At 49.1% G+C, this 16,790-nt stretch overlaps 2 protein-coding genes across 2 annotated transcripts in view; both read right to left on the bottom strand.

Moving 5' to 3' along the window:
- The window catches only part of KLHL3 (kelch like family member 3), a 41,584-nt gene extending 37,748 nt beyond the window's left edge, over nt 1-3,836 (bottom strand). Inside the window, exon 1 of the mRNA XM_042826079.1 lies at nt 3,754-3,836. Coding sequence (XP_042682013.1) covers nt 3,754-3,767 — 14 coding nt within the window. The 5' untranslated portion in view covers nt 3,768-3,836. The remainder of the gene's footprint in view (nt 1-3,753) is intronic.
- Nucleotides 3,837-13,562: 9,726 nt separating this feature from the next.
- HNRNPA0 (heterogeneous nuclear ribonucleoprotein A0) lies at nt 13,563-15,615 on the bottom strand. The gene has a single exon (XM_042826083.1). It carries the CDS (start codon nt 15,411-15,413, stop codon nt 14,490-14,492), a length of 924 nt encoding a protein of 307 aa, XP_042682017.1. The 5' UTR covers nt 15,414-15,615; the 3' UTR covers nt 13,563-14,489.
- Between the last annotated feature and the right edge of the window lie 1,175 nt (nt 15,616-16,790).

The following is a 16,790-nucleotide window of genomic DNA, read 5'->3' as shown; positions in this document are numbered from 1 at the left end:
TTTCAGTAAGGGAGCAAAGCCAAGGAGAGAACGAAGTCCTCAGAGCAGAGTGGACCATGCAGGTCCTTCCCATCCCCGTGCTGCCCGAGGAGCTGACATCCAGCATACAGCAGGCCGGGTGCCAGGAGCAATTTGTCCCACCCTGGGCCACCCGAGGCCATGCAGCGAGTGAATGGACAAATGATTTAATTTCCCTGGGCCAGATGAATGCCCTCGTTAGGGACACAGCAGGACGGAGACCAGCGATGCAGCCCTTCCTTTCAGAGCGTGCCAACCGTGCCGCCGTTCCTCTGCACAGGTTCCGGTGTCATCCCCAAATGGAACAAACGTACCCCAATTTCAGAGCCCCACACCGTGCCAGTGAAGCTCAGAGTGCTCTTTATGGCCACTTCCCCTCTCCAAGCTTAGCAGGCCTCGCTCAGGCTCAGCAGCTTCTCCGACCGAGCTGGGCCACGTCCCAGCCTGCGGAGAGCACTTACATCCCATAACCCACAGCTCCACCGCACGCAGGCATCACTCATAAAGTTGGGTTGCCTTAGTTACCAGCAGTAATTACAGATGTCTTTGTAGATTGTGCAAAAGAATAAAAGCCTTCCTTAGATCTAAACTGTCCCCTTGCAAGGTTATTGCCATGTAGAAAGCTAGTAAACCACAGGAACAAAAATCATGCCTCTGCCAAAATCAATCCCAACGCCGGCTTTAGCCAGAAGTTCACCCTAAAGGAGGATGGGAGAATGAGCTTTCCTTTGGAATAGGAAAGGACAGCTCCAGCACCCAGCCTTCTCAGGGTCACCAAGCTTTGGAGACCTGCTGGGTCCTCACTGTGAGTGCTGGGGGGCTCTGGGTGCTGCCACATCCCACAGCCCCAAGTTGGCACCATGGCTTTCCCAGGGCTCAGTGAGTTGCCCTCCTCCTACACTTCAGTCTTAAAAGATGAGTGACAAGCTAGCTACACATTTTCCAAAGTGAAATTCCTTCCCTCCAGGATGCACCTCAAACATCACTGTGCAATGTCAGTTTCAAGTTTCTGACAGGTGTGACATAGCTCTGATCTAAAAATCTGAAGGATACCCAACAGCAGTTACTGGTCTTCAAAGCTAAAATGCCTCCATAAAGATAAAGGAAGACCGGAAAATTAATATGTTTTTAAGAAAAGTAGCTCAACTGGAGCAAGCCTTTAGAATCACAAAATCACAGAGCAAATGCATGATGGCCAACAGTGTCATTCCCTGAGGCAGACAAGCAGTAAGAAAAGGTTGTGCTGTAGTTACATATTTATAAGACCTCAATTCCTCGTTTTTTTCTTTAGGTGTACAGAAAGATAGTAAAAAATGTGACTGAACGAATCCAAATACCTGGATGGCTTTTGAGGGAATTTCAGAGAAACACATTGTCGTTACAGCACATCATGGAAAAGTTCTTTAGCATCCTATTACGTTATCCTACTAACTGAATTTCTTCAGCACCTCCATCAAACTTGGAGACATTCTCTTAGACAAATACATGATAGGCATGCAAGAGACCCCCCCCCAAAAAAAAATTATATAAAATGAGACCTTGGGGGAAAAGCAGACTTCAGGAGCTGCTGAGAATAAAACTCTTCACTGACAATAATGGAAGCAACACACAATGGCTCAACTACGACAAGAATATTATTTGCTTCCTTGGAATTTTTCAGACAAATCCTATGAAGAGCCTCCAGCTCGATGAAAAGGTTACCACATCTAGAGAGATTTAAAATTACAGGTTGTAAGACTTCTCTAACAAAAAGCCATCCAGTCTTTGTTACCTTTCCAAACTCAGACACATCTTACACATCTAGATTCAGACTTCCTTGCCAGATCAGACACCATTATGCAATTCCTCCATCAGATTAAAGCTCTTATCAGTGCAGTAAAAGAGAATCAGGATTCTGAGATAACTTGTTGCCAGATGTGAACGTTTCAGGTTAAATCCCCCTTGCCCATGGCTGCTTCTGCCCATGTGCACTGATGTGGGCACACGATACTGCTGCACAACCAGACGTAGGAATTAGCAGGATATTTGAGTCCAGGCAGGCTTGGGACCAGAGTCGGAGGCGATACAAACACCAATAACACGTTCCTCGTGAGCTCCAAAAATGGAAAATTAAAAACCAGGGGGAATTCTGCTGTCATGAAGGCCACACTGTGTAAAATTTAAGTCCTAATCTGTGTGACATATATTTGAGTTGAAATGCAAAAAGTACAAAAATGGGAGCAGAACCAGCCCGCTCACTGGGCTGCAAGGTCAGCTTTTTAAACCTCCCAGGACTCATTCTGTACAGGCAGGACAGCTTTGGAGCAGTCCTACAGAGCATCCCCAGCACTCCCTGTCAGAAGGCAAAGCCCACATTGCTACTGCCCACGTGCTCCTCAGGGCTTCCGTCCCCTTCCCAAAAGCCAGAAATAAAAGCAGCAATCTGGGCAATCATTCTTTACTTCCAAAAGCATGTCAATAGGGCTAATCAGTGCTTCATGCCCTAAAACTGGACAGTCTGGAAAAGAGGGTAAGACACAGCTCCCAGCTGCTTTCCAGGTGACTTCTTCCCTGCTCAACCAGCAAGAGGCCATCATGCACAGCAGAACCATTGCTGTCTCATGGGAAGAGGTAAAACGCGGTAGCACCAAGGAGGAGCACAGCCTGGGGCACCCAGATGACCGTTCCGCAGTCCCTCAAACACTAAGCTAATAGTTAATATGACAATCTAAGATTTCAAGGCACTGGAAATCAATTAACACCTGCATACCGATATCTGGATTTATATCCATAGCTGACCATTCACACCCTTACATGGAATGGGAGCTCCATTTTAGAGCAATTTAGAGACAAGGTTGGGTGAGAGCTGTGTGCTGCCCACTGAACGCACCAAGCACTGCAGCTATGGAGCTGGGTAAGGGTACCAAGCCACCCTTCAGAGCAATTTGAACAGGCTGCAGAGCTGCTCCTTAACAGAGGGAAATCCCCACAACGCGGGGCTGACCACACTTCAGTCTCTCAATGTACCACATTTAAACACAACTGCTGCCAAGCCCTGGAGATGAGCACTGACAGCCAGCCAAGCCCCCTCCCCATCCCACGCTCCCTGCACGGCCACCAGCAGGGCTGGAGAAGGGACACCCGGCATATCCTGTTTGAAAGAGAAATAATAATAAAAATAATTTAAAAAAGAAACGCCTTCACGTGTAGTTTGCAGCGATTCTGGTGTGAGAAATGCGCCCAGCCTTGGGAGGAGCGGAGCACCGCACGGCTCTGCAGCACCTCGGAGCCCGGAGCTGAGCCCCTCGTGCGGCCAGCGGGCACCGGGATGGCTCCGAGGGCACTTCTGTGCGCAGCTCTTGGAGCTACGCCGTCACCCGGCAGAGATAAAATAGATTAAATACACACGGCCCAGCAACGGCGCGAGGACGGCTCAGCATCGCTCCTGCCCGACACCCGTGCCGGCTCCCACGTACACACAGGTACGCCGAGTCCAAAGGCTTCCCAAAAGCCACCCAGCCCTCCAGCGGCACAGCCAGCAGCGAGGACGGCTCAGACGTGACCCCAGCCGGCCGCCGGGCTCCCGCGGCGCACCGCGCAGCTCCGACCCCGCGCTGCCTCCCGTCAGCGGGATCCGCCCGACCCCCGGCCCGCCTCTCCGTGCCCGGGCATCCGCGAACCCCGACTCGGCCGGCCCGGGGCCGCCGCCGGAGCCCGCCGCCCGGACGGCCACAAAGGCTCGGCGGCGGCACCCACCTCTCCTCCTCCATTGTGCGGCAGCGGGGCGGGCTCAGCGCCCCGGGCTCGGCATGGTTGCGAGCGGCCGCCCCCGCCCCGGGGCCGCTTCCTCTGGGCGGCTGCGGAGCGTTGCGTCCCCGCCGCGCCCCGCCGCAGCGACTGCCGCCGCCGCCGCCGCCGCCGCAACCCGCGCCGCCCTCCGCCTCCTCTCAGCCTCCTCCTCCTCCTCGCTGCCTCCTCCCACTGCGAGCTCGCCGCTCGTCTCCGGGCAACGGCGGCAGCGGGGGCGGCCTGCTGCTCCGCCGGGCTCGGGGCTGCGAGCAGGTGGAGGGGCTGCCCCGTGCGGCCGGCGGCCTCGCGAGTCGTCGGGCACGAGTCGGAGCAGATCGGCATCAGGAAGGGCCTCCCGGCGCGCTGCACACAGCGCTTCAGAAACCAGCTGCTCATAGCTGGGATCTCCTCCTGTAACTGAAAGCAGCGGCGTTGCAGCCCTGTAGCAGCGCTCCCCTGCCGCCCGCCAGCAGAAGCCAAACAACAACAGAACTCCCCTCAGAACTGCTCCTTCCTGCCGGCCTTCCTACAACAAGAGCAGCTCCGCAGCTCTGGAGTGGCACAGTCCAGTTTCAGCTGTGCTGCCGATAATCCAGATGACGGCTTATTCTCAGGAGAAGTCGGTCCTCTCACAAACCCACGGCCCACCAGGTGAAATCACACAGCTTATTCTGCTGCCTCGACGTTATGGATATAAAGACAAGGAAATGCTTGCTTGCTTCACTACTTTATGGTACACCGAATGATTTGTGCAACACAAAGAGGTACGGAGAAGTGTCAGTGATTCCTATTGCAAGAAGCCATCCTCTCTTTCATAAATATCACCTCACCTTTTCACATTTCTCCTCAAATCACGTCCTTCTTACAACTTAAGTTCCATATATCTTAAATTGCATCAGCAATAACAATTTCATAGATTCTACTGCACCGTCCACAGGAGAAGTTAAAAAGCTTGTTAGAAATCCTCATTCCCATTCTTCAGATAAGAGAACTTGGAACATCCGGAGGCCAAAGGACTTTATCAGTGCCACATGGGGATGGAGAATTGGAGTCCTGCTGTTTAAACACCATTTGGCAGTGCTCCCATAAGTACAAAGCCATGAAGCCACACCTCCTCAGGTAAAAGGAATGATTCCTGCATTTTCCCTTTGAGAATCCCATTCAATCCATTGAACACACCTAGATCCTCAAACATTTCCCAACTGTCCCTTCACATTTTGGACGTACAACAAGATGTGATTTCAAGTCAGGGATAAAGTAGACTAAAAGTAGTAGCAATTATTCAACAAGTTCTAGACTTCATTTTCTACGTAAGTCCCTCGATAAACATAAAACGTTCCAATGCATGAGCGTATCCTGAAACTTCTGCCAAGTACCTGTGTATCTTTATTAACACAGTTATTCAGCATCAAGCTTTCACCATAAAATCTACACTTCAGGCATGCTAGCTCTGGGCCCTAGGCACACAGATTGCACCAAAGCAGCAATGTCTTCTCACGTGTGCTACCCAGCTGTGCACTCTGTACTGCACAAATGCAACCAGAGGAAGGTAAACCCCAGCACCTGGAAAGAGCAATCATGACTGGGATGGGACAAATGTGTGTTCCACTAAGCAGACATTAGAGCAGCCTTGGAAAATAATTACGATGGATAACCCCACTGCTTTCTTGTTTTAAAGTGCAAAGAGTGGTATCTTTAAAAAAAAAACAACAAACTTTAAAAAGGGATTAGCTACATGTGATGTGTGGAATTTTTTCAGGTGCTTTCAAGGATTCCTCCCTTGAGCTGCAATCACCAGCTTTCTGAAAGCTTCAGAGGGAAGAGTCACTGCAAAGCAGCGTTTCCAGAAGGATGCTGTTTGCAAGAAGCAGAGCACGCACACCAGCCCCAGGTCCTGCTCCCAGCACAGGTGTCCCCACTCCCAGCCTCCCGCTGCAGCCCTCTGCTGGCAGCTGTGCCATTTCCACACTCCTGTCTGCCGCACGCCAGCAAAATAACAGTTTATGAAATATGTTTTTCTTTAGTCTTCAATCATAATTCCTATAAGATTACTCCAAGAGCTTCATTATAACGTTGCCAACAATAGTAACAACTGGCTACCTTCACCCCAGGCTGTCATTTCTGGAGTTGTTGAATTGCTCACCCTGCCCAGCAGTAACAGTTAGCAAAAGCAGCCTCCCTGCTCCTCCTCCCGTTCTTTCCTGTAGCGTAAAACACTGATGTCACCCGCAGCCAGCTATGCCAGCAGCACAAGCTTCCTGCCTCATATCAACTCATGTCTGTATCAGAGACTTGCTGGAAGATTTTCAGACAGATTCTATGGTTTAGAATAGAGCACACAAAATGAAAAAATAAGATTCAGGAAGAAAGCTGTAAAAACAACTGCTGTGGACACTTGAACAAAGGTAAAGCCCTGTATTCAGGTGGCCAAAATGCTGCTGGGTCCTTCTGCTTAATGCTTCCCAGGTTGTGCCTCCCATTTCTGATCCAGCTGAAGTGTCCTGTTTTCACTACAGGGCAGCCATGTGAACTTGAGCAAAAATTTAAGCTATGGTCCAAGCAAACAGATCATTTTAATGTGATTCTTTTTAATATATCCCTTTCTTCTTTCATGACTACCTTCAGTAATAAGAGGAAACTACGTGTTTAGTATCATAAAGATACTACACAGCTTGATTAATATTTGTATACTGTAACACGGAGACTGGCACAAACAAGCCCATGCTAATTCAGGACCTCCCTGTGCTAATCAAGATCAGTTCATTATCACGCCTTCTACACTCATTACCTCACTCTCTTCTTGAATTTTGTTCAAAAGTTTCCCTTTCTTTGCAAAGCCAAGAAACACAGCCCATCACACCTGCCTTTTAACACAATATGCTGCAACATTACTAAGAATGAGTGAACTACATAGATGCCACAGATGAGAAATTTGGCAAGATTGCTTCCCATAGGTGCACTGTTTCACCTGAACAGAAAAAGCAGTTCATGCAGCATGGCTTCCTGGCAGATAATGGATTGTGCATAACCCTCCTGCTTCAAATTTTACCTTTTTTTCTGTTCAATCTCCATAACATATCTAGATGGGAACTGTACATCAAAGGATAAGCTGGGATTTCTGTTCACTTACCAAACATTCATGGTGTGCTTTTCACGGTTTCATCTTCTCATCCTCTCTCCAAACAGACACAGACCCTGTGGGGAAGAAAAAGCACACACTTAGAGAAGGTAGACAGCACGGAACACCAGCTTCTTGCCACTTGGATGATGGTTCCCAGCTCTCTCAGTCAGCTCCCAAGTGCACAGCAAACTAGAGGTCTCATTGCCATCAGCTGCACACAAACCCAACCCAACACTTCCAAAACATCTGTGGTGCTGATTCATGCCTCAAAAGGTTTGAAAACTAATGTGTATCCTTTGAGCAGAAGCCCAGATTCTAGCTGGTGCTGGGCAAGTGGAAGAAACAACTTCCCACTGACAACTCCCCAAATTTACAGAAAAATTATTTTTTTTCTTAAATTCGAGAAAATAACAGATGAGTGAGCCCAGAAGAAAAGACACGTGGTGATTCGCTGCAGGTCACTCACTATGAATACTTGAGCCCTCCCTTGTGCTCAAGGGGAGCTCTCTTTTTCAGGAGGACACATACCTAAGAAAATACTCTAACACTGAAAATTTAGCATTACTTTTCTTGCAGGATGCACTTTACAAAATATCCTGTGCCAGAGGCATTAGCAACTGTAACTACAACCAGCCTACAGGGAGGAGCCCTGAACTTGCCATTAGGACTCAAAGGAGCTCTCTTAGGTAAAACAAGCTTTGTTATTCCAGCAACAGTGGACAGAATTAAGTCCAAATGAAATCACACAGCAAAATCACCCAGTAAACTTAAAGGACTGCTAAAAGGATATTGGATGATCACACAGGGCAATCAGAAATCTCTTGTGTCTGCAACCCAGCCAGGGAGCAGCCAGCTCCTGACACCAGAGAGCATCCTCTTTGAGGAGGGGGGGACCTGGAAGATGAAATAGGAGTAAACCCTTTCCAAACACAGCTGGGAATGCTGTGCTTTCATTCAACAGCCAGGTAAGCACAGCCTCCTCGCAGGGCCATGCACAGCCCTTGTCATCATCTGTTCATCGGGGTGCATGGCTGGGGGAGGGAGGCTTGCCACTGAGCCTGGGCAAGCTTGCCAGAAAGAAAACCAGGTGACTGAGCCACAGGTGAAGAAAAAGCAAAAAAGAGCCCAAATCTTCAGCCCCGAACTCTACTTGTGCTTTTTATCTGGCTTTGCTCTAAGTCCATGCTGCAAATTGTTTTTCCTGGTTTTTCTCCTTCCAAACCTGCTTCTTCCCCCCCCCAGGGTTTTGTGGGAAGCAAAATTTCGTACACAGCAGAAGGAACCAGTTCTAAAAGAGCAGAAACCACACAAAGTTACAGAAGTGACTAAAATGTTATCTCTTCTGTGTTGACTGGCTTACAGAGCAACTGGCTACTTTCACGTCTTTGCACACCATCCCTTTCAAGAGTGCATTTCCAGCACATACAAGGACTTTGAGAGACATAAGCTAGTTAACATATACCATCCAACTGCCAACATTTTTACTATAGAAATGTGTTCAAATGCATCAGCTTACTCTGCTGCTAAGAAACTTTTCCTGCAGTATTAATCAGTGATACACTGATGGTAGTAAGCAAGCACACATCTTGCCACGGCTAGCTTTCCAAATTGGTGTTGACTCCTTACTGCACTGCACACGAGATATCTGAAGTTTAATTAATGCAGTACGCATCAAAGTTACCTATGGTGAACACACCATAGTTTGGATTTTAAAGAGCTCTTCTTACCAGAAGTGTGTTTTCCATTGTGAAAGCACTCAGGAATGAAACTGTATGTCTCAGACTAAGAGGGTTAACATCCAGATGCTGCAGACAGATGGCATTGTTAGTCTGACAGGGCTTGGCATCTCGTTTTCAAAGTTAAGGAGCTTTGGTTAGTTGGATAGCTGATAATCTGAGACTAGCCAGTGCTCGAAGCTCGACGTGCTCTGTAACAGCAGTAGCCAACAGCACCTAACAGGCTTTCAGCACAACTTTTCTCTTGGTTGCTAAGATCAGCTGTGCTGAGGAACACTCAGGAAAATGCTGTTGCGACATTTAGCTTAGTTTAGGCAAAACTTAGGAAAATAAAAGAATCTGAAGAAATGTCTCTCCTGTATCAAACTACTGCTTCATTACAGCATTCCTGCTGCACTTCTTCCACATCATCCCACGAGATGGATGAGATGTTTCTAAGGGAATATAGATATAATTACAGCACTCTTAGAACCACACAGAGGTCTCAGTTAAAAATGAAAATGTATTTCCTCCCCTTTCCATACTGCAGAAATCAAACAGTTCTGGGAGCAGAGAAGATGGGGATTTGTCAAGGGGACATCAAGGAGAAAGCACCCGATGCCACCAGCTCCTTTAAAAGCATGTGTGTGACCAAATCATAGAAAATGCCTCAGTAAAGGCACACAGCAAAAAGCCTATTCATTTTGCTGCAAGACATAACCTTACACCAGTCAGTAGTAGCACTTATACTGCACTAGAAATAAATACTCACTAAAGATAAGCAGCTGAGGTCTGTACATCACTGTATACACATACGTACCAGAAATAATAAAAGTAGTAATATTCCACCAGGAGACCTAAAAAAGCCCATCAGGAGCAGCAAGCAGCGCTGGCCCAGAGCTCCTGTTGATGCTTTTGAGTTGTGAAGTGGAAATAGAGGCGCAATTGTTTTATTCATGTAATGAAATATAATAACAACAAGCAGAAAGTCATCCTCAGGAGATGCATGCATCAGGTGTCAGAAGCTGTTAAGCGCTAAAAGATAAAAAACACTGTTTGTTCTGGAAACTGCTCTCTAGCTGAGGTCGTTCACTTTCCATCCGCCAACCCTCACCCAGGCTGTATGTGTGTACACCACAGACACACACAGCCAGACTCCAAAAGACAGACATACAAGAAGTGCCTTGTTGTGACAGCTTAGGAAGCAGAGGTCCACAATAAAAAGTGCATCCCACAGATGTGCTACAAACTGCTGATTATGTGATAAACTCTAATCCATAACGGCTACCTCATGATAAGCAATCCTTCCTAACACACTCAGAAATTTGCTTTCTATTAGGTAACCAATTATCTCACAGACTTCAGAAGCAAAATGCTGTTCTCACAAAGCTGTACCACGTTTCTGTTTGCCCCACACACAGCACAACTCCATCCTTAAGGGATTGGATTTCCTTTGGTTTAGGGTTTGTTGTTGAGATTAGCAATTCAAACCAAACTTCTGCATTTTAGAAAGGATATTCTGAGATACACAAGAAAAAGAATCCGCTCTATTTTCAGACTTGAATGAGAGGTTGGGGTCCTGGACACTGCTCAGACCCTTTTCAGTAGCAACAGGAATGCCATTATATTGTGACAGTAGTATCAGCTAGCAAGGCAGGAGAGCAAACCTGTGCTCCAACCTATATAATGCACTTTTAATGTTAAATGACAGTAAAGTTTGTTTTACAGAGGGGATCCAACTTTCTGAGGAAAAGAAAAACACCACCATAAAGCATTTAAGAACTTTAAATCACATTTTTAACCAGGCAGAACTTCCAGCTCCATCCATTTTTAAGGCGACACATGCACAAAGCATCCGATACAGTTCAGTTCCATCTCCTAACTCCTCCTGGTCCCAGACAGCCCACTACACAGAACTGGGAGCCCAATGCCTACAGCACTGCAGCTACTTAAGGACACCACACAGACCTGAGAGCTTCAGCTCTGGAGAGTAAACATTGTCCACTGAGGTCTTCTATGCAAACCTGCAGGGCAGAGTTTTTTCAAACAATCACAGCTGTACCACAGTTAGTGACCAACGGAGATCTATGGAGATCAAAGCAGCCTCAATTGCTTCAATTCCAAACCACCCTTCCATCAGCAAGTGTTAAGAACAGAGATGTACCTCTACTGATCTGTGCAGGTAGCAGTTCATTACCTACACAGGCGTTCAGCATGCTCCTTTTTCAAGCAGTGGCCATTCATTTTAACAAAGCATATGCTAGGCTGATTTTATTAGTCATATAAAATTCACAGGTCATCCCAGATGCAGGATCAAGAACAGATGGTACTTTGGAGCAGAGTGACTACAGTACTGAAAACTGCATGCACATCACAGCACAGCCATAGCGTGGTACTGCAGCCCCTGCAGAGCTTTGTTTTGGACAATTCCTTTTTTGCTCATCCAGATTTTAAAAAGAACATCCAAGTTTTCTTAAAAATACTGCACTTTATTCAGCTTCAACAGTAAACACACTGCTCTCATGCCGTTTGTCACAGGTGGAACCAGCAATCCTCTGTGGCCTTTTAGTTTAGGAAGGAATGAATTTAATTTCAGACACCTGCACTCCTGAACTAAACTGCAAACTAAGGAACAGCAAACAAGGGAACTTGATCTCTTCTTCCCTAAAAGCACTCCAGAGTGACTTAAGTAGTCTAAAGGTTTTTTGCATGCCAGCTACACACCTTCATTTTGTCTTAGTTTTCTATGCAGTTATCTCAGTTATCTCTGTGCAGAGGAGCCCACCTAGAGGGCACGTATTTACTAAATATTAAATACATAATCAAAAATCTACCAACAGATGTCTTCCGTTTACTATGGAAAGCACACAAAATCTTTCTGAATATATACCTTTTGTTTCTTTAATGCCATCCAACACAGATCTGTACATCTACCTACATTTCATGGTGCACCCCAGTACTACTGCTGCCTATTAAACCATTGCTTACATGAGCCCCTCCAATGTTCCAGCACTGTCACAACGAAGTTCTCACTGCCTTGAGACGAGGTAAGAGCAGGGCAAGGCCCAGCTCCTCAATGTGCTCACAACATTCTATGGGATGCCTGTGGAAGGTAACACAGGTGACACACTGCAGAGATACACGTTAGGTAGCAATACTCCCCAGCATAGGTTCTATTTCTGGGATCTGCTTTTTATGCTAAGACATCAGTCGTCCAAGAGGAGAGCTACACACAGATAATCAAGCAGCATGCTTCAGCACAATTCTCAACGTCAAGCTATTGCTTATCAAAGCTGCCAGATTTCACAACTAAAGCAATAACTTTACAAATATATATTCTTCCTATTACCAACAGCTTCTTTCATGACACAGAACACAAAAAATACCAGAGTTACACCTGATGAGCAAATCTTCATCCCTCCAACCACATAACAAAGCACATCACAGAAGTGAATTTAACTGCTTCTTTCAAAACCAGCTGGTCCCTAAATAAGGCTACTAAGGCAGTCCATCCTCAGAGCCCAGCTCACACACCCAGACAGAAGACACAAAACACAGCACTTCAATTTGTTTGCTAAAAGGAAAGCTGTGCTCCCAGGGAAGCTCAAGGATGACAGTCCAACGTGGTCTTAGACTGCAAATAAGGAAACAAGAACCATCCAGCTCTGTGAACTGAACTACAACCAACCACCTGAAGCTGTCCTGATGAGCTGGTACTTCACCAACTGCAGCCTTTCACAAGTACTTCTCTCAAGTGTCACACACACTTTCAATAGCAACAGCCTAATGAACTTCTAAGATTAAAAAAACCCACAGTATAAATGCAAATAGCAAATCACTTGGAACCTAAGCCACGGAGAACCAGTTCCACTGTTGAAGAACCACAAGTATCACAACCAAGAGGAAACTCTGCTCTTCATTTAAATCCCAACGATATCAAAAAGTTGCCCTATTCACTCATGCTTAAGCAGGTAATGAATTTAGCTGACACCTATTATTTCTGATAGCAATGAGAAAGATGCTGCAACTAAAATCAGAGTCAGGTTAGGCTGACATTCAAGACTGACAATACCTTGAATTTTCATGCACAATCTTCCAGCCCAGTGGCACAATTACACGCCTATCTTGCACACCTGGAGCAAATCAAGGCCAGCTTTTAAGATACAGACCCACACAGCATCAGCATTAAAGACTAAGTGCTCAGAAACCTGAAGTCAAAATAACTTTGTACTTACAAATCCATGTCCCGTATCATACATACTCTCACTCAAGCATATAAGGAATTCAATTCTTTATTTGATATCCATAAACCCATAAACGTTGCTATTCTATATTTCTATGCAGGAAGGCAGTTTTCCCCTAAAACATTATGCTTTTTAATAAACAACAAACTTTAATTCTATTGCGTGAAAGGGCTACAAATATACATTTGTTAATCAAGCAGACTACACAAATATTTTTGCTTTACAACTGGCACCTGGGTTACCGGTACACTTAGCTGGCTCATTTTTCATAGCACTTTGCCCAAACAGATTATCACTCTTTCAAATATTATGGGCAATTGCAATTATGAGGGAAAAAAAAAGTGTGCTGAGACAAGTATTGCAATCTTTTTGTTATTTTTGTTGCCCAGTCAATACTCACAGAGCCCACCTTTATTCACATGCAGGTTGCATTTTGCTCTACACCAGTCATCTAACGGCATCAATTAACTTTCAGGTCTGGTACAAGCATTAGCAAAGCATTCCTTGTGCTGCAGGCTGCCATCCTCCGGTAGGTGGAGCTGCCAGGGATCTCGGGGAACTTTAACGTAGGACAATTGTTCAGTGAAGTCCGTTAACTATGAGAACAGGGTGCATTTAATAAGGGGATAAATGCTGACCCTTTCCTGAAAGGAACTGTACAGAGACAAACCAATAAGAAGACTTGAAACTAAGCAATCGGAAATTTGGAACATTTTATATGAATGAAGCACATGCTTAACACAAACTGTTTCTTCAAAACACGGTACATACGCTGATGGAAAAGTCCTATAGGAAAAAAACCAACTATGTCAGCACGTCAAAGCGCCCGGTACAAGATGGTGGATGCACACAAACTGCAAAGTGAAAACGAGTATTTAAAGACAGACCATATCCACGGGCTGAGACTTCAACAATTTCTCCGCCGAATGTTTGGGAACCGATAAATCCAGCGGGGGGAGCAAAAAAGTCAGTCAGAACCTTTACTGACAACAAAATACTGACTCTAAGTACACAGAGATTTAAAAGCAGAGCAACACTTAAAACCGAGAAAAGCCATAAACCGTACGGAATGGATCCTAGGAAAAAAAATTAGACATGTAAAGATCAATGAACACAATGATTTATTTAAAAAATAAAAAAAAAACGTAAAAACGACTTTTTTTTTTTTCCTCCTTTACAGAAACGTTAACTTCAGTCATGGGATCCGAGTAGGCTTTGTAGAAAAAAACGTAGTAGCCAGGTATCGAGTCCTTACAACAAAGGAATTCCCCACAGCCCTCCCCGGTTGTTACTCCAGATCGGCAAGACGCTTCCCACCCCGTACCCCCCAAAAAAAGCAAATTAAAACAAGACATTTTTCGTTGCTAGTATAAAAACGACCGAGGTCCAAGTAATAATAAAAAAATAGAGTCCATCAATGACTGTAACACAAAGTATGTGTGTGTGTGGGGCCCGGTCCGTCTTCAGAGAGAAAGAAGCGGCACGGGCGGCAGAGGCGGCCCCCAGGGGGCATTTAGGAGCTGCTCCCCCAGCGGGGAGGCATTTAAAAGGAGCCGCCCTCCGGCGGGCGAGGAAGAAACCGTCGAGAAGCCGCCCCGGCCCAACGGGTTCGGGCGTTCCGGCTCAGAACGAGCCGCCCCCGTACCCTCCCCCGCCGTAGCCTCCTCTGTACGGTCCACTGTTACTGCGGCCCCCCCAGCCGCCGCCCCCTCCGCCCCCTCCTCCGCCGCTCTTCATGGGGCCGTACGAGGACTGGTGCTGGCTGTAGCTGCCGAACCCGCCGTACCCGTTGCCGTAGTCGCCGCCTCCCCCGCCGCCGCCGTACGAGCCGCCGCCGTAGCCGCCGTAGCCGCCGCCGCCCCCTCCACCGTAGCCGCCGTAGCTGTTGTAGCCGCCGCCGCCCTTGGACAGCCCGTTGTGGTCCCGGTTACCGGAGCCGCCGCCGCCCCGACCCCGTCCTCCTCCCCGGCCGCCCCGCGAGGGCCGCGCGGAGCCGCCGCCGCCCGCCTGGATGTCCTCCTTGGGCACGGCCTTTTTCACCTCCACGCGGTGGCCCTGGATCGGGTGGAACTTCACCACGGCAGCTTTGTCGGCCGCGTCGTGGTTCTGGAAGTAGACGAAGCCGAAGCCGCGCTTCTTGCCGCTCTGCTTGTCGGCGATGATCTCGGCCTTCTCCACCGGGCCGAACTGGCTGAAGTGCTGCACCAGGTCCCCTTCGCCCACGTCCCCTTTCAGGCCGCCCACGAACAGCTTCTTCACCTTCGCGTGGGCGCCGGGTTTGGCCGAGTCCTCGCGGGACACGGCGCGCTTCAGCTCCACCGAGTTCCCGTCCACGGCGTGAGGAGAGGCGGCCATGGCGGCGTCCGCCTCCTCCACCGCCGAGTACGTGACGAAGCCGAAGCAGCGGGAGCGCTTGGTCTGCGGGTTGAGCACCACCACGCAGTCGGTCAGCGTGCCGTAGGCCGCGAAGTGCTCCCGCAGCCCGGCCTCCGTGGTCTGCACGTTGAGGCCGCCGATGAACAGCTTGCAGAGCTGCGAGTTCTCCATGCCGGTGCCGCGCCCGGGCCTGGCGCCGAGACTCCTCCTCCCGTCGGGGGGCAGCGCCGAAGCCTCGTTCCCCCCCTTTTCTGTTCTGCCGCTTCTCTCCCTCCTCTCTCGCTGTGAGCGGCGCGGCTTCACGGCCCCCGGTGGCTCCCGAGGCCCAGTCCGAGGCCTTGGCTTCGCCTCGCCTGCCCGCCACCAGGCGCGGGGCGTCCCGGCCGCCGCGGAGAGGGGAGCGGGGGTGGGGGAAAACACGGACGCGCACAAAATGGCGGCCGCTGCTGCTCGGGAGCTCGGCCGGCTACTGGTGCCCACACAAAGGGGGCGCCGGGAGCCCCGCCCCCCGCGCACGCCCCCCGCGCCCGCGCGGCCAATAGGAACGCACGGTTGGAACCGCCCGCGACTGATCTGCGGGGGCGGAGACTCGGGCGCGATCGACGGGCGCGGCGACCAATCAGAAAGAGCGACCTCCGCCGCGCGGCGGCGAAGAGACCGGTGCTCGGCGGTGACGGACGCGGCCGGCAGCCAACGGAGCGGCTCGGTGACGGCCTCCGGTGCCGAGCATCCTCTTCGCGCGCCGAGAGCGGGGAGGAGGAGGGGCCGGCCCGCGCTGTGCCGCTGCGCCAACCCCGCGGACGGGAGCCAATGGGCTCCTCTCGCCCGGCGCGCGCTTTCTCCTCGGCGGCCCCGCCCCCCGCGGGCGGGAGCAGCGGGCGGAGGGGTCGGCTCGCGCGGGAGCGTTTGAAACGCCGTGACCGTTGAGAGGCTGCGGGGCGCCCCCGCCTCAGCGCTCCGACGGGCTGCAGGCTGAGCGGGCACCGAGGGAGCAGCTTGTGGCGTCCGGCTCCCATCCGCGCGCCTCTAGTCGCTCCCTGTCTGTCTCCCCTCGTTTGTGCCCGTTCTTAACAGCGTGCTCGCAGCCGCTCCATTTCTAAAGCAGCTTCTTCCTTTCTCCTCTTGTTTCCGTCCTCACTCCCTCTCTCCAGCCCTATCAGTGCCTCCTCGCTCCTACATCTTCACTTAGAAAGGTGTTAGGAGCTGCTCAGTGGCATGCAAACCCTGTGTACCACTGTTACTCCAATCCCTGTTTTCTATTCTTCAGCTTTTTCAGCCCTATGTCCTGAGGAGCAGATCTATATAGCCTCATCTCTGATGAGAATTCCGTAAGCTTTTTCCAAGATCATTCTCTAGGGTGTTGTTCTCTGTGCAATTCCCTCCACTAAATACCACAGCAACTTAAGAATATTTCTGACCAACCAATGCAGTGTGTCAAACGCTAAGGATCGGAACCTCAAAATAAACAGTTCAACTTGCAAAAGCCTCCTCTTGAAGTTCCTCATACAGTGCCTGCTTTATATCCCAGTTCTTGGCTTCCCAAAGCCG

The sequence above is a fragment of the Centrocercus urophasianus genome, unplaced genomic scaffold, assembly GCF_019232065.1.
Source record: "Centrocercus urophasianus isolate 14NV4802_14NV808 unplaced genomic scaffold, USGS_Curo_1.0 seq_26, whole genome shotgun sequence".
NCBI classification, from domain to species: domain Eukaryota; kingdom Metazoa; phylum Chordata; class Aves; order Galliformes; family Phasianidae; genus Centrocercus; species Centrocercus urophasianus.
The sequence above is the reverse complement of the archived record's forward strand: the minus strand, read 5'-3'. Positions and strand labels throughout refer to the sequence as shown.

Bases quoted from the DNA above. Each gene is read 5' to 3' on its own strand.
- HNRNPA0 (XM_042826083.1), bottom strand. From the start codon at position 15,413: ATGGAGAACTCGCAGCTCTGCAAGCTGTTCATCGGCGGCCTCAACGTG.